The sequence below is a fragment of the Lasioglossum baleicum genome, chromosome 1 (genome assembly GCF_051020765.1).
Source record: "Lasioglossum baleicum chromosome 1, iyLasBale1, whole genome shotgun sequence".
Lineage (NCBI taxonomy): Eukaryota > Metazoa > Arthropoda > Insecta > Hymenoptera > Halictidae > Lasioglossum > Lasioglossum baleicum.
The window spans coordinates 4,319,552-4,343,064 of record NC_134929.1 but is presented as its reverse complement, the minus strand read 5'-3'; the positions used below and the strand labels follow the sequence as shown (position 1 = coordinate 4,343,064).

The window sequence follows — 23,513 nt, the reverse complement described above, 5'->3', positions numbered from 1 at the left end:
GGTTTTTGCCTCGTGCCTTTTCAAGGTTTTTCCACCAACCCGCGTAAAGAGAGAGAGAGAGAGAGAGAGAGAGAGAGAGAGAGAGAGAGCGAGAGAGAGAGAGAAATAAAGAAAAATTCGTTTCTGATTTAATACATACGTGACATGTGTCACTTTTCATTTTAAAAAATTACCTTCATTTACCTATAAATACTCTACTAACTTGTGATGTAGTATCTAAATAAACATGCGAATAGTACACAAATTGTAAATAGTTAATACGTATATACAATACATATACGTATATGTACTATCGTTTGCACTATCAGTATACTTCCACGAATAATAAAATTGTGCAAGGTATTATTTAAATATATCTTTTTGCGTTTTCAGACAACCTTCTACAAGTATAAATAATATCGTTTATCGTGTCAATTCTGCACAGAATTTACATACCCACTTCAACATTTGCAAATTCAGAAAATACTTCGAGATAAAAATCAGTCATATCTACTTATTTACATAAATCTAGAAAATAGTTGTTATTGCATAACTATCTTCAATAAGAGGGTTATACAAATTCTGAATTTACATTACTCATCATTATGTCCATTTTTCATTTTACTATCTAAATATATAAAAAAACATGCCAAACATTTGGCATTCTCAATATATTAAAATGATACAAATATCGATGTGCCGCTGTTCCTGCTATGTATAACTCCCATCATGTTATATTACGCTAAATTTATTTCGAGTCGAGTCCTTCATGCAAGCCGTTCGCGTTCGTATCGTATGAATCGCACGCTAGGTGCGAGCCCAGGTAAGCTCGACTCCACTGGTCGAGCCTAGTCGAGTTCTCTCCCGCAATCCCGCAGGATCCCGCGTTATTTTTTGGTCCCGCATTTCTTAAATAGGTGATGCGGAATCCCGCAAATTATGCGGGACTATGCGTCCCAAAATTTCGCGAATGACGACGCGCACGAAGAACTTTTTCGATGGTCTGTCATGAAGATATCGACAAAACTTTAAAAAAACAGATGATTTTCTTTGAGAGCGATGGCAAAAAGGGGAAATATTTACGTATGGCTTACGAATATTTTTTAATTATTCGACCTTCAAGTGTAGAGGCTCAACGACCTTTTTCCGCTGCAGGATATCTTTTTGTAATGACTTGAGGACCTAACTAGAAGATACAACAATTAATAGACTGCTTTTTACGAACATATTTTCAAAGTTCTAGAAATTAATATTTGTTTTTATAATTTTAACATTTTTCAGATTTTAATCTAATTAAAATTATATTCACAGACAGGTCGATTACATACATATAGTTCGTTCTAAACAATTTTTATAGTTATTTTTAAGTTTTAACCAACATTTTGGTAAAGGAAAACATTCTTCCGATTCACCTCAGCAATTAATATATAATATCGTAGCTTCGTTATTGATATAATAATTTTTTATTTAAATAATACCTTCTTCTAATAATTATTAGATATAACGAATTATTATATTATATATTTTATACAATTAGAAACGTATATGTATATATATATACACACACATTTCAATTATATAATAGTTTGTTTTCCAAAAAGAGATTTATTTTAATTTAAATTTATGTAGATTTAGATTTTATATGTATTCTGTTAATACATTCTGACTAATATGATTAAAGATGATTATCTCATTAAGTAAAGTTTCTTTATTAAATATATATTAGATTGAAGACCTAAATCCTTAGTCCCGCCGCGATCCGTAGGATTCTGTCCGAAGGCGGAAGCGAATGGCGAGCGCAACATTATTTTGTTTCACGATTTTGCGCTCGTCACTTTTTTCGTTGGCGTCTTTACGCGTGCCCGCGTGCCTGTTTCATCCTGTTGAAATACTGATTTATTTTATTATATTACGCATTATTTCAATTTAATAAGTATTATTAGCGTAAGAAGTATATTATCCAGTAAGGTAGCAATGTGTGATAGTGAAGAAGGAAGCACTACCAAAACTCTGTGGGACTTTTTTGTGAAAAATGTTACTGGCGAAAGTGCTAAATGTTTAAAGTGTTCTGCTATTTTAAAACTAAGTCAACGATCACGAAAAGGATTGATGGTACACTTGAAAAGCAAACATTGTATAGATTTAAATTCACAGTCGCAGGCATCTACATCAAGAACCGCTGTAACAACACAGCTGCAGGTTGTCGATAATTCAGAACACGTAATACCAAATAAAAAGGCCAAAACCATAGACAATTTCTTTATTAAAAAAAAATTCGATGGAGAAAATGATATCTCGAATGGTTGCTAAAGATGGTTTTAGTTTTAATGTCTTTTGTAAATCTAATGATTTGAGAAATTTGTTTCTGAGAAGTGGTTTTACACTTCCGACTTCTCCTAACACAATAAGAGCAATAGTTAGTACATTTTGTGATTCTGTGAAAACCGATGTAGTAAATCAATTTAAGAAACTTCAAGAACAAGACCAAAAGTTTTCATTAACATTAGATGAATGGACATCTCGGAAAAATAGCAGATATTTAAATATTAATGTGCATTATACAGGAAAGCACATTAATCTCGGCTTAGTTCGAATCCATGGTTCATGTACGGCAGAGTATTGCACCGACTTGATTGATAAACGTCTAAGAAGCTTCAATCTCGACATTAAAAATGACATTATTGGCATAACGACTGATGGAGCGAGTACAATGGTGAAAGTTGGTAAGCTTGTACCTTGCTTTCAACAACTTTGTTATGCACACGGCATACAACTTGCCATTATTGATATTTTATATAAGAAAATATTAGAGAAAGATTTATCAGAAGACATACATTTCAATATGACTGACGATGAACACGACGTCATTGACGACATAGAGGACGAAGAAAGTGGATTGTTAATAACTTCGAGGTTTTCTTCTGTAGAAGTAGTTTCAGACTATTCTGTTCTTATTGCAAAAGTACGAAAAACTGTCAAGATTTTTACAAAGTCGCCGACAAAAAATGATATTTATTTGCAAAAATATATAGAGGAAGACCACGGCAAAAGATTAGAATTAATATTAGATTGTAAGACTCGTTGGAGTAGTTTATTTAATATGTTGGAACGCATTTACAACTTAAGATTGTGCGTAAGCAAAGCGTTAATTGATATCAAATCAGAAATACATTTCTCTGATGAAGAATGGTCCAAAATATATGACCTAAAAATGTGTCTAGAACCAGTTAAGTTGGGTCTCGAAGTAATATGTAGAAGAGAATCAACTCTGATCACTGCAGAAACAACTTTCCGCTTTATACTGGAAAAATTGGATAAGCAATCTACTGTTCTCAGCACTAATTTAGCCACAGCATTACGCAAAAGAATAGGACAACGTCGCACTGATGTAACTGGAACATTGCTTTATTTACAAAATCCCAAAAAATTTGAAGATGATTTGAACAATTTAATAGATACGACATTTACAATGCCTAAAAAAACTATAATACGGAAAGATATAAAAAGTCTATTAGAAAGGGTTCTCAGTAATACAAACGGTGATACCAATTCAAATAAATTCGATGCTGCATCCAACTGCTTCGAGGAAGACGAACATATTCAAGAAAATGAACAACAGTCTAATTGGTCCTTGCAAGAAGAATTAGAATACAAATTGCTAAAGGACTATTCCAAAGTAATTGAATCAAAGGGTGATTCAGAAGATATTGACAAAAGTTTAAAAAAAGAAATGAGTGTTTTCGAAAGTGATGGCACCAAAGGGAAATATTTATGCATGGCTTACGAATATTTATTAACCATCACCCCAACAAGTGTAGAAGCTGAACGAGCTTTTTCTGCCGCAGGATACATTTGTAATGACTTGAGAAGTAGGTTAGGAGACGAAACAATTAATAGTCTTTGTTTTTTAAGATCGTATTTTCAAAATTCTATAAACTAAAATTTGCTTTTGCGATTTTGTTTCACTTTATTCACATAAAATAAAAATTTGCAATGTTTTTTTTAAGAAGAAGAAGCTATTTTATGTTGAATTTATATTCAGACTTTGTTTTTGTTAAGTTAATTTAGAGGTTTATAATTAATTAAAATTATATCATAAATAGAGTTTGTTTTTTTTATTACGTATATACATATATTATATATGTATATTAAACTTTCGTTTATACCATGTATAATTACTTTAATATAATTCTCTTTTTATTATATGAGTTATAGAAAATTGGGAAAACTATTTCGAACTTATATTTATTATGCTTATATTATATATAAATACAAGAACAGTAAACAAAGATTAAAGCTTTTGTATACACTTAATTGATCTAACAACCAAACTCCTGATTATCGCGGGATCCCACAGGATCCCGCGGGATTGAAGCTGTTCCCGCATCAATCCCGCGGGATTGCAATCCCTACACGGATAGCTCGCATCGGTGCAAGCTACTCGCATCGAAGTGAGTTACCCGTATCGTGCGAGCAGCTCGATTCGTGCGAGTACTCGACTCGGCTCGCATTTTGCAGGTACTCGCACAGCCCTAGTAGCTTGAAACGCGCCCGAAAATTATAAATTACGTTTCTTTTCCCTTCTACGACACATTTTTTTGCACGAAGACGTTTCAACACTCTACACCAGGCATGGGCAGAAATAGCGCACGAGCTAGGGAATTCTCGGTGGACGCCTACTTCTCCCGCCCGCGCGTCTCGCTCCCCGTAGTGGCTATAGTCCCGCGGAGCTCCTCAGGCCCGTACCTACCGCACGCCGCGCCGTATGCACTGCGCGTGGCGCGTTGGGGCGACTCGCGTACCCATAGGTTTCCACATTACCCATGAGGTACTATGGTCAATTCGTTTTTTTTGTAAGTGGTTTCCCCTATAGGCCTATTCCACTGCGCGGCACGATAATTTTGAAAAAATAAATGTGGAAAATTGTATTTATTACACTGGCAATTAGGATCGAGTTTCAAGCAGAACTGTGCGATCTTCAGCACGACATTTCTTTGAAAACGAGGGAAGGCAAAGGAGCCGAATTTTTTAAATGTTTAAATGAATCAAAATATCGTCTTTTAAGAAATTTCGCGATCCGAATTTTCTCAATGTTCGGATCGACTTATTTGTGCGAATGTTCGTTTTCGAAAATGCGTAGCATAAAAACAGAACAGCGTACACTGCTGAGCGATTCCTCGCTGACGTCTTTGATGCGAATATCAACGTCCAACTTCCCCTTCGATATTTCCGATGTGCCATGCAGTTCTAATGAACATGCGGAATAGTGAAGCTTTCTTTGAATAGGTTTTTTTGAATAGCGAAATAATCAAGCTTTCCTAATTGCCACCCTAGTAGCATTTACGGTTGGCCAACGGTTGGGAGTTTGTTGGGGAATGGTGGGGCATGGTTAGTGGTTTTGCCGACAAATCCCCAACCTAGGGCTAACGAAGAAAAATTACGTCAGTTTGCCGACGAATACCCAACGTTGGGCCAACGACGAATAACCAACATAAGGCCAACGACGAATAACCAACATAGGGCCAACGACGAATACCCAACATAAGGCCAACGACAAATACCCAACGTATAACGACGAAAAATTATGACAATTTGCCGACCAATACCCAACGTTGGACCAACGACGAATAACCAACATAAGGCCAACGACGAATACCCAACATAGGGCCAACGAAGAAAAATTACGTCAGTTTGCCGACGAATACCCAACGTTGGGCCAACGACGAATAACCAACATAAGGCCAACGACGAATAACCAACATAGGGCCAACGACGAATACCCAACATAAGGCCAACGACGAATACCCAACGTATAACGACGAAAAATTATGACAGTTTGCCGACCAATACCCAACGTTGGACCAACGACGAATAACCAACATAAGGCCAACGACGAATACCCAACATAGGGCCAACGAAGAAAAATTACGTCAGTTTGCCGACGAATACCCAACGTTGGGCCAACGACGAATACCCAACATAGGGCCAACGACGAATACCCAACATAGGACCAACGAAGAAAAATTACGTCAGTTTGCCGACGAATACCCAACGTTGGGCCAACGACGAATACCCAACATAGGGCCAACGACGAATACCCAACATAGGACCAACGACGAAAAATTATGACAGTTTGCCGACGAATACCCAACGTTGGGTCAACGACGAATACCCAACATAGGACCAACGACGAATACCCGTCGTTCAAGATATACAGTAAGGAGCGAAACTGAACCAATAACCACAAGTTTTGTATAAATCATTATTTCTTGCTAGGAATATAGAAGAATAACAAAAAATTAACATTATAATTATTTTTACCATAGTTAGAAGTAACTTAAGAAGTTTTTTTCAATACTTAATGTCTCCTCGTTTAGCAATGACAACAAAAATAGATTGACTCGGTTTTGCACCGGTCCCTACAAGAAATGTTTACGTGAAATGTTCTCGTAGTATGTTTAGATCTAGCACTTTGGTATGTTTACAAACTACTACTCTACGTCTTAACACTCAGTTCTTCGCAATCAGTCGAACGGAAAAGCACGCAAGTGAAGTAAGAATAAATATGAAGTCAATTGCTCCAAATTGTGTAAAAAAAGTCATTTCTCTTTTGAATGACGGCTTGTCAACACGTAAGACAGCGAAAACTTGCAGTGTTAGTCAATCGACAGTGCAGAGAATAAGAAAAAAATACTGTAAAAGTACATTATTAAATGTTGGAGGAAGACCAAAAATATTATCACGGCAGGATGAACGAAGGATTATACGGTTTGTCACATCTGGTGAAGCTTCAAGTTCCATTATGGCTGCAAAATTATTAAAAGAAGATACGAATATACAAATAAGTCAGTGGACAGCACGAAGAACCCTCAAAGGAGCTGAGTTTAGAAGCATTAAGAAAATAAAGGAGTCAATGTTATCGAAAAAAAATATTAAATGTCGTTTGGAATTTGCTACAAAATATCAAAACTGAACAACTACCGACTGGGAACGGGTTATTTGGTCAGACGAGACCAAAATTAACAGAATTTGTTCGGATGGAATGTCTTGGTGCTGGATTCGTAAAAATGAAAGGCTTAAACCACGACATGTGAAACAAACGTTAAAGCATGGAGGCGGATCCCTAATGTTCTTGGGGTGCCTAACAGCATTTGGCGTTGGATCACTGCACCGAATTAATGACACCATGAATCAGTACATGTACAAGGATATTTTACAAGATCATCTCATAGATGCTGTTGAAAATATGCCTTTTGAAGAAAAAAATGTAATTTTCATGCATGACCGAGACCCTAAGCACACTGCTAAAAGTGTAAAAAATTGGCTCAGTACTAAAAAATTTTCTGTTCTGGATTGGCCTGCACAGAGCCCCGACCTCAACCCCATAGAGAATCTATGGGGTTTACTAAAAAGACGACTTCGGGATTTATATGACCTCCAACCAACTTCAATCACAAATTTGTATGATAGAATTCAAGAACAGTGGGAACAAATATCTCCGGATTATTGCAAAAAATTAGTAGAAAGTATGCCAAAGCGAATTAGTGCAGTTTTACCAGCACAAGGGTTGTGGACGAAATATTAAAAATAAATAATATATTAAATACTGCCAAGTATTGGACGTGGTGCAAAACCGAGTCAATCTATTTTTGTTGTCATTGCTAAACGAGGAGACATGAATTATTGAAAAAAATTTTTTAAGTTACTTCTAACTATGATAAAAATAATTATAATGTTGACTTTTTGTTATTCTTCTATATTCCTAGCAATAAACAATGATTTATACAAAACTTTTTGTTATTGGTTCAGTTTCGCTCCTTACTGTATATAGCGTCGATCGTTATTTGGTATTTGTCGATTTTCACTATTTCATTCTTCTGTGCTGTGTCGAACTGTCGAAGTGGTCGTTCTTTGTGTCGCGTGTTTTACTTCATTTCATTAACAAAAAATTTTGATAATGTACAAAGTGGTGGAATTTAATTCAACACCATTAATTTAATTCAATTCAGCACCATCGTTCGGTAGAACAGCAGCCATATGGATGCAGCTACGCCAAATATTTGTAAGTATATTGTTAAATTAGTAATGAGTGGTTTAGTTTAACAATTATTTATACCTATACTTAATTATACGTATTACCACGTATTATAGATACTTTCTAAAGACTGTGTGTAATTTATGCATGCATTCAATTGCAATTAACAATTTTGTTTCCTTTTGCTTTTCTTGTTGTAAGATTACCCAGATAGCACACAGATATCCTATGTACGTCCAAAGAACTTCCGTTTCGGATATTCCGTACATTCCGAGGACGTCCCGGCAATATCCAAATGTGCCAGTTATGTCCTCGTTATGTCCTCTGAATGTCATAGGAACGTACCAGTTACAAAGTTGGACATCCCGAGGACGTACTGTGTGGACATTCTCATAACGTTTTTCGGATGTCGGAAGTAACGTTCTCTGGACATTTTGTGAACGTTTTTCGGATGTCGGAAGTAACGTTCTCTGGACATTTTGTAAATGTTTTTCGGATGTCGAAAATAACGTCCTTTGGACTTTTTGTGAATGTTTAAACAAGTTTTAACTTTTACTTAAATCTTCATTTACTTTATAACTTTATTTTCTGTTGGTAAACGTATTAAACAATCTGATAAATTGTACATATTTCAGAAGAACGATTTCTTTGCAACGTTAAAAACATATTCAACAAAAGTGCAATTATACTATTTATTATTATTTTTTTTAAATCTACAAGATTTTATTTATTATATATGAGGTTATTTATTTATATTGTACATGTATAAAGCAGGGCTGCTACATCTCTACAAGCAAAACTCGGTAGCTGCTTAGGGGGTAATAAAATTGATAAAGAACGTAAAACAAGCTTTCAACATATTTTTTAATTAAAAATACAATGTGCAGGTATATAATTGAACTACAAGTCTTTGACTATAACCTTATTGCGCTCCATGGCCCTCCTGAGCCATGACTGAATAGAAATTTCCGTTTCTTTTTTATTTTTTGAAACTCCCGATTTTTCTGCTGCATCTAAACAATGGAATTTTAGTTAAATAATATTCAATCGTATACAAATAAATATAATAATAAAATAAACGTGATAATTACCTATTATTATTTTGGCTAATTTTAGAGAATGAAACATTTTTTTGCCTTTTCTTCCTAGCCAACTGTATTCTGTACCAAATTTGTTAGTCATTAAACAGGCCATGACCCGTTTTACAAAATTGTAATTATTTGTGCCTCCTACTGTTGCTAATTCGTGGACCTGCAAATTAATCATTTTGTTACAACTGAATTGGAATTCTATTCGTATCGTTAACGTTATGTTTTTTTACCGCGTCTCTAAAATTATTCTCATCTTGCAGATGGGTTTCGAACTTCTGCAATTCTTGTTCACAATTAATTGGAAATAATATATTTAGTTTGGAAATTGATGGTCTTTTTTGTCCTGGCGCAGAATGCTCTTTCAAACTTTTTTCTAACCCTTCTACTCTACTTAAAACATCCGTCATTATACTGCGCAATAGGTGCTGCTGTTCTATTATGGTTTTTAAATATTTTTGTACTGTATTGCTGTTATTGTCCAGTTGAGACGTCTCTTAGTTTTCTGAAAATTTAGATTTGGTAGGTGTCAGGTGCTTAAAAATATTTTTGTATTATTTGTTTATATATAAATCTATTAATATAGTTACCATTAATTATAACAGATTTCGTTGGAATATTTTCTCTGTTGTAAATTTCATTATTGTTCGTGCATACATCTGAAAACAATAATTATTTTTGTTATAGGAATGTGATAATTATAAAAGAAGAAAAATTAAGTAGCTATAAATAGTACAATGTTGCATAGCATAAAACTATTCATTTACAAACCTAATGTTTCATGTATTTGCAACGTAGGAGGCAGTGGCAGAGATATTAACGAATTGGAATCGTCATCGGTGTCGCTGATTGATACATGCTTGTTTTTTTGTCTTTTTCTCTTTTTTGGGGGTTCAGCTTCTGACTGCAAGTCTGATGTTTCTTCTGCCACTTTGGCCTTTGATCTTGCTTTTGCGTAATCATCTGAAAGTATTTTTAATGATAAGTATTTATTTTAGTTTCATTGTACATAGTACAACATTTTTAACTTACCAAAGGTTCCATTTATAAAACATTTAACTTTGTGTTTCTCCCAACCTGTGTTTATTTCTTCACATTTTTTAATAGCATTTGCTAAACGATTTGGTGGTAATGATGGCCAGTAGCAGTAACCATTTAGCAACCATGCTCCCAATGAGCACAGGACTATCCTATGTACGTCCATGGGAGGTCAGCTTCGGACGTTCGGGACGTCCACAAAACGTCCAGAATATCCTAGTAAGGGGCTAGAAACATCCTATTCAACAGCCTCTGAATGGTCATGTTACGAAGTAGACTATCCTAAGAACGTACGGTGGCGACGTACCTAGACGGTTTTTAGACTGTTCGAAAGTACCGTTCTCCGGAAATTCCTAGAAGCGGTTTTTAGACTGTTCGAAAGTACCGTTCTCCGGACATTCGGCCATTTTGTGAACGTTTAAAGAAGGAACAACATTTATTTAAAATTTCATTTATTTTATGATTTTTTTTGCATTTGGTATATGTAACAAACAAGATTTTACAAGATTATACGGACATTTACGAACATAACAAGATTTTAAGTACATTTGCTTCTTATTTCCGACTGCTGCAACTTCTTGGCTCCGCTTCCTGCTGTCTTCTTTCAAACTCTCTGGGTCTGTTTAGAGTCAGCAAATCCCCGCTGGAGGCAGTAACTAGAAATGAAATATGTTTTTATAATAAAAGATATACTAATTACAGTAATAGGATGAGATGTACAGCTATGAATGTAATAAATTAATGTTCAATATGTAGAGCGATTCTTTTTTGTATCTACGTACCAATCTTGCTGCAACTTCTTCGCTCCTCTTCCTGCTGCGGTGTTTCATATACTCTGCATCTGTTCGGCAATTCCTGGAGGGCGGCAATTCCTGGCTGTTGGCAGTGACTGCAAATAAAATATGTTTTTATGATAAAAGAAATACTATTTACAGTAAGAGGACGAGATGTACAGCTATATGAATGTAACATTTGATGTTCTATATCGTAAGACGCTTGCTTTTGTATTTACATACCAATCGGGCAGGATCTTCTTGGCTCCTCTTCCGTTTGCTGTCTTCTTTCATGCACTGTTTGTTGTGGGGTAGAAGGGCGTCAATTCCTGACTGGTAGCAGTAACTAGAAATAAAATATATTTTTAAGGAAAAATATATACTGATTACAGTAAGGGAATGACATGTACAGCTATGAATGTAATAAATTAATGTTCAATATGTAGAGCGATTCTTTTTTGTATCTACGTACCAATCTTGCTGCAACTTCTTCGCTCCTCTTCCTGCTGCGTTGTTTCATATACTCTGCATCCCTTCGGGGAGGGCGGCAATTCCTGGCTGTTGGCAGTGACTGCAAATAAAATATGTTTTTATGATAAAAGAAATACTATTTACAGTAAGAGGACGAGATGTACAGCTATGAATGTAATAATTTAATGTTCAATATGTAGAGCGATCCTTTTTTGCATCTACATACCAATCTTGCTGCAACTTCTTCGCTCCTCTTCCTGCTGCCTTCTTTCATCCACTCTGTATCTCTTCGGGGGGGGGGGGCGGCGTATTCTTCACTGATAGCAGTAACTAGAAATATTAGGTTGTCCCATAAGTTTCTTCCCTTTTTTTGATGCGAAATGAATACACGATATTTCTTGTTTGAGGTTGATTTTATTGTGTTATATATAAACCATTCTGTTCTATAACCTTCTTCCATCTCTCAGGAAGCCTCATTATGCCCTCTTTCCAAAATTGTTGAGGCTTACTTGCAAAATATTCATCTAGGTGCGTTTTTATTTCGCTTATGGATTTGAAAGATTTACCACGGAGAGAATTTTTTAAGGAGAGGAACAAGTAATAATCGGATGGAGCAAGGTCAGGGGAGTACGGTGGATGAGGTAGAACGTCCCAATCAAACTGTAATAATTTTTGCCTTACGACCAACGCAACATGCGGTCTTGCGTTGTCGTGATGGAAAACGACTCCTCGTCGGTTCGCCAGTTCTGGCCGTTTCTCTGCTATGGGGGCTTTCAATTGATCGAGTTGATTGCAATATTTGTCAGCATTGATCGTTTCACCTTGAGGAAGGAGCTCGTAGTACACTACACCTTTCCAGTCCCACCAAATGCATAAAAGAACCTTCTTCGGATGAAGTCCAGGCTTCGCGACAGTTGAAGGTCTATTTGTCTCAGACCACGTGCGTTTTCGATGCACAGTTTGATACAAAATCCAACTCTCGTCTCCAGTGACAAGACTCTTTAAGAAAGGATTTCTTTCATGTCGCTGAAGAAGCAAATCGCACGTAGAGACGCGGTTCATAAGGCCGGTCTCCGTCAATAGGTGTGGAACCCAAACTTCATATCGATTCGCATATCCCATCTTGATTAAATGCTTATGTACCGTTGTCTTGGGAATGTTAGTAGCATCCTCTATCTCGCGCACACTATATCGTGGATTTTCAGCGAGCACAGTCTTGATAAGGTCCGCATCCGTCGTTGCTGGGCGGCCGCTGCGGTCTTCATCTTTCAACTCGAAATTGCCAGCTCTAAATTTCTTAAACCAATTGCGGACGGTCCTAATAGTCGTAGTACCACTCCCGTAAACGGTGCAAATCTCGTCTGCGGTGTCCTTTGCACTATTGCCTTTTTTAAAGCAATGAAGCATAACATGCCGCAAATGCTCCTTTTGTCTCTCCATATTGAACGGTGCAGAAAAGATTTTAAAAGAAACTTTGTCACCAACGAAACGTACTTTGAAAGAGCTCTGGGACGACTGAAACCGATGCCATAAACGGCTAAGAGATAAGCCTGCATGTTTATATAAACATAGCCAGTCAGATTCATTCAGAGCGTGGCGCGGAAGAAACTTATGGGACAACCTAATAAAATATGTTTTTATGAAAAAAGATATACTAATTACAGTAATAGGATGAGATGTACAGCTATGAATGTAATAATTTTTTAATGTTCAATATGTAGAGCGATTCTTTTTTGTATCTACATACCAATGTTGGTTTTCTTCACCAAACTTAGGGGAGTGGGTAAACTTGTCTTTTCTGTCCCACACAATACGGTTTTCCTTCGTTTTGACTTCTTCGCCGCTTGCGTATGGTCACAACTCGTTACAGACGAGAACACTCCTCATCTTGGATTTCCAGGATTCATCGTCTACTTTGTCGATATTCTGCGCGCCGTGTAAATAGTACTGAATGGTACCTTCATTTTTTGATCGCGCAATGGCGGCGATTTCAGCTTCAGTAGTCGATGAGATGGCGTCAGATGGGGTACCTCGAACACCCCGCAGCAGTGCTTCGATTGAGCCAACCTTTTTGATACGATGGATGGCCGCTAGAGGCGCTGCGCGGAAAAACAGTAACGTATCTACTATTGGGTAGCAGAGCGGCCAAGAGCCCTGAGGCAGTTATATTGGCGGGAATGTATCGAAATAATCTTACCGGACAAAAAGACTCCAGGACGTGTCCTACGAGTTACAAAATATACACAAATACACTTGTTATACATTCATTTTTCAGAATCAAATCATATAAATTTTTTAAAATTCTGCGGGGTGCTCAAGGAACCCCATTTCATCTACCCAATAGTAGATACGTTACTGTTTTTCCGCGCAGCGCCTCTAGCGGCCATCCATCGTATTAAAAAGGTTGGCTCAATCGAAGCACTGCTGCGGGGTGTTCGAGATCGAAAAAATCAAGCTGTTTCATATTCTCTGTCAGTGTCTTTCCTGCGAGAAACAAATCTGCTCTCTGTCTTCGTAGTTCACCTCGAGTGGCGCTGTTGAAGTTACTAGTTTTGGTCCGTCCGGGTCCGGTCTAGGGACCGTTGGTAAAACCTAAGAAACTGCCATTCATAAAGGACTATAAAGGGTCCAAAATTTAATTCCTAGATACGTCCATGGGAAGTACTGAATGGACGCAGGCCGTTTGGACGTGAACTGGACCTGAAACGTACGTCTTATGGAGGTACGTGGCTACTTGGGCTGATGGTACTGCCTCTACCGTGCCATCTTTCACAAATTGTACGATGCTCCACGAATTCATACTGCAAATAGTTAACAAAATTAATACAATTGAAGAGTAATAAGAAAACTTATTTAAAGAAATGTTGTCTGTAATTATCTGCAACCGTAATATCTAACGATTTCAATCCTACGTTAAGCCTGTACGACGATCATTGGCAGAACCATTTGAAAACTGATAACGAGTAAACTTTTGATGTTATAATATCAATAGTATAGGTAAATTTCCACACCACCCATATGAGGTATTACCCTGGCGCGTTACTGTTTTTTTTAATAACATAGGTAGTTCGCCAATAGCCCTATCGTCCTATGATGTGGTTAAATTTTTTTATCGGATTGCAAATTAGCGAGATAAAAATATTTTATTAATTTGTGATCCGGTAAGAAAAAATAGACCACGATTTTGCTGGCTTTACATACAATACAACTGCAATAGTTACAGTTGACTGGGACAGATATACTTATTGAGCGTGCTAAAAATTCTGTAACATGAAGGTAGTTTCTAAAATATCTACCCTCAAAAAAAGATATGCATGTACGGACTTACGGAGAGCAATCAGAATGTAGCATGGGAAAAACAATAATTTTTTCTTCAAGTTTCAATTTAACATATTTATTAGCAATGTCTGCAATATCGAACATTTCCAAAGGACCTAAATCAGGAGATTCAATTAAAAAAATTCCAAAGCAGGACGATCTACAAGGAGTTTTATAAAAATCTTTCAGATGTAAAAACTTTCTACCAATAATTTTATATGATTCATTCAATAATACTATATTTTTTACAACAATTATATCACTACTACTAAGAGAACAGCAATTATTAGGCTCAGTAGTTTTTAAACAGAAATGCTGAAAATCGACACGTTTGAATTGTTTCGTAATTTTGATATTTGTTATTAAGGGCCCCTCAAAATGTTCTTTTTTAAAAATAGGTAATTTATTTTCATACATCTTTTTCTTCGAGGGAATATTGCATTTTTCCGAATGTCGTTTTACTATTTGTTCCAATACTTTATCGTTTTTCCGAATAGATTTTAAAATGGATTGTAAGAAATTTTCATATTTAAAAGAACTGAAATTGTCAAGAGGCCCGTGATTTCTAACATCTTCTGCAATATGTATAAGATTGTGTATATTGTGAGATATATACTGAGATCCGTATAAAGATTTAAAAGTTTTTACAAAATATTGTAATAGCTCAGATGCATAGTCAATAAAATCAAAATATTTTGAATTGGATAAAATGGTTGTTGCAACATGCAATGAAAGGAAATTCAAATATCTATTATTACTTAAATTATGTAGCAAAACTACTGGGCCAGTATAGAGTAAAAATTGCCTAAATTCTGTTGCTTTCCATCGCTTAAGATCCTTTAAAGTTCGCGGTTTTCTATTAAATTCTAATGGAATATACTTCGCTAAAGAAACTAAAGAATTAGATATATTAAGGGATTGCAAATGTGAGATTTTTGTAGAAGGTTTACCGCAGCACCATAAATTCAAAAGCAACTTTTTCATGACACCCAAACAAATTAAGTGCATATAATCTAAAGTAAAAGAATCGATCATATTTATACCCGGAATATTTTCTAAAATAGATGTACCAATATGGTGGTCATCATCAATTTTTGATCTAAACTCGAAATCATTCCTCAAACGAATATTATTTAAAGCAGGAAAGCATACCCTATTATCAATAAAATCTCCTTCGATACAACACTTTGTACACGAATGATATCCTGTATGTCCTTTCACGTATTTTATTGAAGATTTCGCGGGAGCATCACAAATGAATGATTTTATATGAAGATGAAAGTGTTGTTCATTAATTAAAAATCCATTATTAATAAGGTCTTTAGCCTCCTCAACAAAATCGTATAAAAAATTATTGATATCTTTTGGTTTTTCGTAACCATGGTAGATACCTACCATTTCAACATTTATATATCCTGTGAGACTGCAAAGAATTGGAAACACTTGACTAGTAGAACTTTTCGATAATGGAAGACCGTCAATATTGATATTAATTTCAATAATATTGTTATTAATAAATGAAATGTCTACGAATCGAACGAGGTTTAGAATAGAATTCTTTAAGCCAAAATGATAATAATGCCCTGCTTCAATCGCTTTAGTAACTATTTTCTTTCTACATGTTTTTAAAAGATTTCTAGCATCTATTGGTATGTTATTTGGTATAGGCCTATGTAATATAGGAAGTAAATCATTAATAGCGGCATGAGAAATATTGTGCTTTACAGCCCATTCTGATAAAAGTAGAGGAAAAGTTTCAATATTATTTCTTTCAACCGACTCGTGAGCTGGATGTGCGGAATCCTGCCGTTCTGTAATTTCTTCAATCTGAAAATTTTCTACAGAAACTTTGTTTTCGATAATACTATCTAAAGAAGAATTTAAGTCAACTAAATCATTTGGAGATTTTATATCTAATGAGGTAGAGGCTTCCTGATATAAAGATTTTTTAGCACGCCTATAATATTTCTGTAATTTCCTTTTACCAGGCATGTTTAAATCTATCAAAAATATAAAATACAGACTTACCTGAAATAGTAAAAAATTTCTCCGTCACAAGCTTCTTTCTTTCTTCTTTCACTTGTCACAGAATCCTGATCTATCACCGATGCCAGCTAATGCTCAAATGGCGAGAATGCCTACGCGATCCGCGATTTCTTTCGCGTAGCGCGTCTTTTGTCGCTTGCGCTGACAATTGTTTTTCAAATGCAGTGGTTAAATAAAAGACGGACACAACAATATACAAGCACTTCGTTGTGTGCGTACTGCACTATATTTACCACCTGGAATATCTCGAAAACTAAAGGCTATGCCCGGGTTTGGTAGTGAAATTCGCTTGGACCATTCGATAGCCTACCCAAAAAGACCCTTCTTTGCCAAGTTTTAGCCCCATATATCATCTGTAAGGGTAGTTATATACTGAAAAAAATCGAAAAACCAGTTTTTGGCCGAATTTCCCCATTTATTGACAATTTAAAATTCTGAAAAAAATCTGACACATTTCAGATACTAAGCCACATATTAGGTATCATTTCCAGATTTTTCCGTTGCAAACTCTAGTTGTAAAAAATGATAAACACGAAAAAAAAACGGAAAAATGCAGTTTTCATATAGAAATCTTAAGTTGACTATCACAGATTTGATTTAGCAATGAGATATTACCGTAAGTATTACACTCAATTTTTTTCAAATTCCTGAGAGTGGTGCGTCTTAGTTAAAAAAATAAAAACCACTTTTTTTGGCATTTTCCTTAAGTCATTCTTATCTTTTCTGAATCTTAAAAATATATGATGTAATATTAAACGTTCCTATGTTCGGAGAAACATCTTCCAGACTTTAAAACTTGCGTAATACAAAAAACGAAAATAATACTGTGTAGATATATTTGAATATTTAGAAGACAATTCAAACGGCGCCGATTGGTGCAGCGGCTATGGTCTCTGCTTCGGAACCGCTGAAGACATTTTGGACCAGGTACGAATCCCGGTGAAGTCAATTCTTTTTTTCGTTAATCAGAAGGTTTTTCCTAACCATATGATTGTTGTTAAATCTTTGTAAAACTATTTTTGAACGATGTGCAGGTTATTTTTAATTAATTTTTCGGAAAAATATTTTTTGAGTACTTTCAGTTTTTAGTCATTTACGGACTAATATATTTTAATATAATTATTACTGATTTATTATATACTGAATAAGACATCCAGTAAAGATAAAAGTAATACAGTCACGTATACAATACAGGAACGTTTAATATTACATCATATATTTTTAAGATTCAGAAAAGATAAGTATAACTTAAGGAAAACGCCAAAAAAAGTGGTCTTTATTTTTTTTTAACTATGACGCACCACTCTCAGGAATTTGAAAAAATTGAGCATAATACTTACGGTAATATCTCATTGCTAAATTAAATCTGTGATAGTCAACTTAAGATTTCTATTACGAAATCTGCATTTTTCCGTTTTTTTCGTGTTTTTCATTTTTTACAACTAGGGTTTGCAATGGAAAAATCTGGAAATGATATCTACTATGTGGTTTAGTATCCGAAATGTGTGTCAGATTTTTTCAGAATTTTTAATTGTCAATAAATAGGGAAATTCGGCCAAAAACTGGTTTTTCGATTTTTCTCGATAACTACCCTTACAGATGAAATATCGGGCTGAAACTTGGCAGAGAAGGGTCTTTTTGGGTAGACTATCGAAAGGTCCAAGCACGATTAAAATCCCGCTGGGGGCTAATTTCACTACCAAACACGCGAGCATAGCCTTTAAGTTCTAACAATATTCGGTAATACTTAAGAAACAGTCATTCCTAAAACATACGAAATTTAAATCCTAAATACATTCGTAAAACCTAAAGAACGGACGTTCCTAGAACATCCAAAATTTAAGTCCTAAGGACATTCGTAAAACCTACAAAACGGATGTTCCGAGAAAGTCCAAAATTGAAGTCCTAAGGACATTCGTAAAACCTAAGGAACGGACGTTTCTAGAACATCCAAAATTTAAGTTCTAAAGACATTCGTAAAACCTAAGAAACGGACGTTCCTAGAACGTCCAAAATTTAAGTCCTAAGGATATTCATAAAACTTAAAAAACGGATGTTCCTAGAACGTCCAAAATTTAAGTCCTAAGGACATTCGTGAAACCTAAAAAACGGACGTCCCGAGAACGTCCAGAATTTAAGACCTAAGGACATCCTCCGAATGTTCAGAATGAACGTAGGCCGTTCGGATATAAACTGGACGTAAAACGTACGTCCTATGGACGTATGGTGCTATCTGGGTAATTTCTATGTCATTTTTCAGATTTTGCTGATGCACAAGTGTTCGATGGATCATCAGCCATGCAGCTACGCCAAATATTGGTAAGTATACTGTTAAATTAGTAATGAGTGGTTTAGTTTAACAATTATTTATACCAATACTTAATTATACGTGTTACCACGTATTGTAGATACTTTCTAAAGAATGTGTGTAATTTTTGCATGCATTCAATTGCAATTAACAATTTTGTTTCCTTTTGCTTTTCTTGTTGTAAGATTAATTTCTATGTCATTTTTCAGACCTTACTGAGGCACAAGTGTTCGATGGATCATCAGCCATGCAGCTACGCCAATATCTATAACTGCGAAAAACAGTTGTATTTTAAGTACGTCGTTATCCGATTCTTGTTTCACCATCTTAAGCGGAGCTGTTGTAATTATCAGAACTATTGAAGAGGTGTAATATGAATGTAATATCATATTACTAATATGCAACGTGTTATGTATGTAATATAATATGTAATGTGTGAGAGAGAGAGAGAGAGAGAGAGAAATCGTGCTATTGTAATATGTAATATGAATGTAATATCATATTACTAATGTGCAATGTGTGTTATGTATGTAATATGAATGTAATATCATATTACTAATGTGCAATGTGTGTTATGTATGTAATATGAATGTAATATCATATTACTAATGTGCAATGTGTGTTATGTATGTAATATGAATGTAATATCATATTACTAATGTGCAATGTGTGTTATGTACGTAATATAATATGTAATGTAAGGAATCTTACTTTTATAATATGTAATATATGTATACATTTCGTACATATACAGGGTGTCCCAAAACCCCTTAGACTCCGGGAAATGGGAGGTTCCTTAGGTCATTTGAAGCAACATTTTCCTTTGCACCAATGTCAGCCGGGGCTTTGTTTAGGAGTTATTAACGAAAAACACGGACCAATCAGAGCGCGACCCAGACGCGCGATAACACGTTCAGCCAGGCGCGCCGGGAGACGAGCGTGGTGTAACGCCACGATGCCGCAACGAACAAGAGTTTCTCGAGATTATGTGAATCTTCCCCGATTTGGATGAGCTTTGGATATGTTGTCAAGACCATGATTCTGAACAACATTTCCTTTAGACTTTTTGACGGTCGCGGAAGAACTTTACTTGTCAATTCATATGGGTGGATCTTTTTACCCGACTTACGGCAACGTTACCCGAACGAGAGAAGAAGCAGAAACTGATTGTACTGAAAACTCACTTATTCAGCCGTAAATCCATTTGCTGCTTCGAAATGTGTGTCACTGGGTCACTCGGTGACGAACTGTACAGATGTCTTCAGGTATACGACAGTACCGAAAGTTAAGGGACGTACGGCCAGGTCGACGAACTGCACAGCCGGTGGTAGAAGGCCTAAGGGATGCGCGGTCAAGTCGACGATCCAGAATTTCACTTTCACTTTCGAATCGATAAATAATTCGTATGTTTATTTCACACAGATGCCTTGAAATTTTTCCACACTCACAATCACTGCTCACATTTGTCAACACATAATTATGCACTAATAATAATTGCCATATCCCTTGTCCTGCTGCACAAATCACAACAATCAGGTAATGCAATCACAAGACTGCGGATTTCATGCATTTGTAGCAAACATGAGTAGGTGCATTTGAAGACACTAGAGAGATTAAAATAATTTCAAAACACCAATGTATTATTTTCAACTTCTTAAAATGATCACAGTAAGAATCAAATATCTGTCTGGCTCCTGTCCCTTGTAATAGCGGCAGCCAACATTCATTTTACATAAAGATCCGCAGTCTAGTGATTAGATTAAATAATCGTTTAATTAGTTTTAACAATTATTATTAGTGCATAACTATGTGTTGACAAATGTGAACAGTGATTGTGAGTGTGGAAAAATTTCAAGGCATCTGTGTGAAATAAACATACGAATTATTTATCGATTCGAAAGTGAAACTGACATTCTGGATCGTCGACTTGATCGCGCATCCCTTAGGCCTTCTACCACCGGCTGTGCAGTTCGTCGACCTGGCCGTACGTCCCTTAGCTTTCGGTACTGTCGTATACCTGAAGACATCTGTGCAGTTCGTCACCGAGTGACCCAGTGACACACATTTCGAAGCAGCAAATGGGTTTACGGCTAAATAAGTGAGTCTTTAATACAATCAGTTTCTGCTTCTTCCCTCGTTCGGGTAAAGTTGCCGTAAGTCGGGTAAAGAGATCCACCCATATGAATTGACACGTAAAGTTCTTCCGATCGACAAAAACTGTAAAGGGTAATGTTGTTCAGAATCATGGTCTTGACAACATATCCAAAGCTCATCCAAATCGGGTAAAAGATAGTACATCGATCGATTTACAATTACAAGTTTTTACAATTATGTATGTCGTAAACTAAAGCCGGCCGACAAAAACTGTAACGGGAAATGTTGTTCAGAATCATGGTCTTGACAACATATCCAAAGCTCATCCAAATCGGGGAGGATTCACATAATCTCGAGAAACTCTTGTTCGTTACGGCATCGCGGCGTTACACCACGCTCGTCTCCCGGCGCGCCGGGCTGAACGTGCCATCGCGCGTCTAGGTCGCGCTCTGATTGGTCCGTGTTTTTCGTTAATAACTCCTAAACAAAGCCCCGGCTGACATTGGTGCAAAGGAAAATGTTGCTTCAAATGACCTAAGGAACCTCCCATTTCCCGGAGTCTAAGGGGTTTTGGGACACCCTGTATATGTAAGAAATCCGTTATATGCTAGCGTGCATAATAAGTTAGTACTTATATATTAATATAATATGTGAGGTAAAAATTGTTACCTCACAAAATGACTGATTGTGAGATATAAAAATAAATTATTTTTATAATACACATATATATATGTATATAATTAATTGACCCTACAGAAAGAATCCTTTTGTTGGCTTTTCGTATTATAGTAATGTAGGCCCGACGTTGGGTATTACCGTTGGCCCTACGTTGGGTATTACCGTTGGCCCGACATTGGACGTGATCGTTGGCCCTACGTTGGGTATTACCGTTGGCCCGACGCTGGCGCAACGTTGGCTGAACGTTGGCCCAACGTTGGCCCTGACTGTTGGCCCAACTGCAAAAAAGAGCGACATCTCTAACGGTTGCCCAACGCAAACCCCCAACGTAGGCCCAACGAAACGCCAACCGTAAATGCTACTAGGGCAGTAAAATTTTGACAGTGTAATAAATACAATTTTCCACACTTATTTTTTCAAAATTATCGTGCCGCGCAGTGGAATAGGCCTATAGGGGAAACCACTTACAAAAAAAAACGCATTGACCATAGTACCTCATGGGTAATGTGGAAACCTATGGGTACGCGAGTCGCCCCAACGCGCCACGCGCAGTGCATACGGCGTGCGGTAGGTACGGGCCTGAGGAGCTCCGCGGGACTATGGCCACTACGGGGAGCGAGACGCGCGGGCGGGAGAAGTAGGCGTCCACTGAGAATTCCCTAGCTCGTGCGCTATTTCTGCCCATGCCTGCTCTACACCTACCTAGCGCCACCATTTACTACGTGTATAGAGGCTGTAACTACACGTGCTGGAAAGTGGCGCCTCTATCAGTCTATCGGCGTAGAGGTGAACTACGGATGAAATAGGACAAGGATAGGAGACACGTCGCTCGGAGGAGAGACAAAGACAGAGGTATAACCAAGCAGCTTGATTTTTCGATGAACTCTTTCCCATTTCCTGAAGCGAAAAAGCAATATCTTTGGATGCTCTTTGCGTTGACATGTTCTCCGTGTTATTCCGCATCGCTGTAAAAAGCCCTTTTTTGGAAAAAATGTTCTGAAAAAATGTTCTTCCATCAAAACGTACGCTATTATTGTTTAAAAAATTTCAAGAAACAAATTGCAAAAAAGGGCTCTTTACGGCGTTCCGGAATAACGCGGAGAACATTTCAACGCAAAGAGCATGCAAAAATATTGCTTCTTCGCTTCAGAAAATGGGAAAGAGTTCATCGTTATAATACTGAACAATCCGTATTCCAAGATGGCTGGTTCGTTACGCGCTTTCCGACGTCCCGCCCGCGCGTCTCGCTCCCCGTAGCGGCCGTAGTGCTGCGAGCACTGGTACGGCAGCCACGGTGAGCGAGACCGCGGGCGGGCAAGTGGAGGGATCTCTCGAGAATGCCTCCGATCGAGCTACGAAATACTACGAATTGATCATGCCTGGGCTTTTACTCCGAGCGTAACTGACCTACGATGAATGAAGTAGGACAAGGATAGAGAGATCCTCGTCTCTCCTGCAGGGCTGCGATGGAGAGGGAGATATGTCGCTCGCAGGAGAGATGAAGACGGAGTGATATAATCAAGCAGCTTGATTTTTCGATGAACTTACACTACTTTCTGAAGCGCAGAAGCAATTTTTTTTTTTTTTAAATACGGAGAGTATTATTGAGGTGTTCCGTACAGTGCCCTTTATTGGAAAAAGTGTACTGAAAAAGTGTTTCTTCTATAAAAAACGAACGCTGTTAT

The 23,513-nt window shown here is 36.8% G+C and overlaps 1 protein-coding gene, 1 long non-coding RNA gene and 1 pseudogene across 5 annotated transcripts in view; 1 reads left to right on the top strand and 2 right to left on the bottom strand.

Annotated features, from left to right (window-relative positions):
* Nucleotides 1-23,513, top strand: part of LOC143210934 (protein lin-54 homolog) — a 110,210-nt pseudogene that overhangs the window by 58,214 nt on the left and 28,483 nt on the right. The gene's annotated exons all lie outside the window — the stretch shown is intronic.
* LOC143215918 (uncharacterized) lies at nucleotides 8,868-9,848 on the bottom strand. Its single transcript, XM_076438572.1, has 5 exons — nucleotides 9,839-9,848; nucleotides 9,693-9,761; nucleotides 9,336-9,538; nucleotides 9,106-9,265; nucleotides 8,868-9,027 (listed from the first exon to the last, which is right to left on the bottom strand). The coding sequence occupies exons 1-5, from the start codon at nucleotides 9,846-9,848 to the stop codon at nucleotides 8,915-8,917; spliced, it is 555 nt and encodes a 184-aa protein (XP_076294687.1). The 3' UTR covers nucleotides 8,868-8,914.
* LOC143215755 (uncharacterized) lies at nucleotides 10,597-13,452 on the bottom strand. Of its 3 annotated transcripts, XR_013010455.1 has the most exons (5): nucleotides 13,132-13,452; nucleotides 11,611-11,714; nucleotides 11,386-11,484; nucleotides 10,923-11,259; nucleotides 10,597-10,796 (listed from the first exon to the last, which is right to left on the bottom strand). It is a non-coding gene; the product is annotated as an uncharacterized LOC143215755 (long non-coding RNA). The 3 variants fall into 3 exon arrangements; XR_013010437.1 differs by lacking the exon at nucleotides 10,923-11,259 and having other exon boundaries at nucleotides 13,132-13,448; XR_013010443.1 differs by lacking the exon at nucleotides 10,597-10,796 and having other exon boundaries at nucleotides 11,157-11,259; nucleotides 13,132-13,447.

Excerpts from the sequence above, each read along its gene's own strand:
- LOC143215918 (XM_076438572.1), bottom strand. Across the intron at positions 9,539-9,692 it reads GAAATCTGTTATAATTAATG|AACAGCAGCACCTATTGCGC; the intron begins GTAACTATATTA and ends AAACCATAATAG. Across the intron at positions 9,266-9,335 it reads AGAATAATTTTAGAGACGCG|GTCCACGAATTAGCAACAGT; the intron begins GTAAAAAAACAT and ends ATTAATTTGCAG.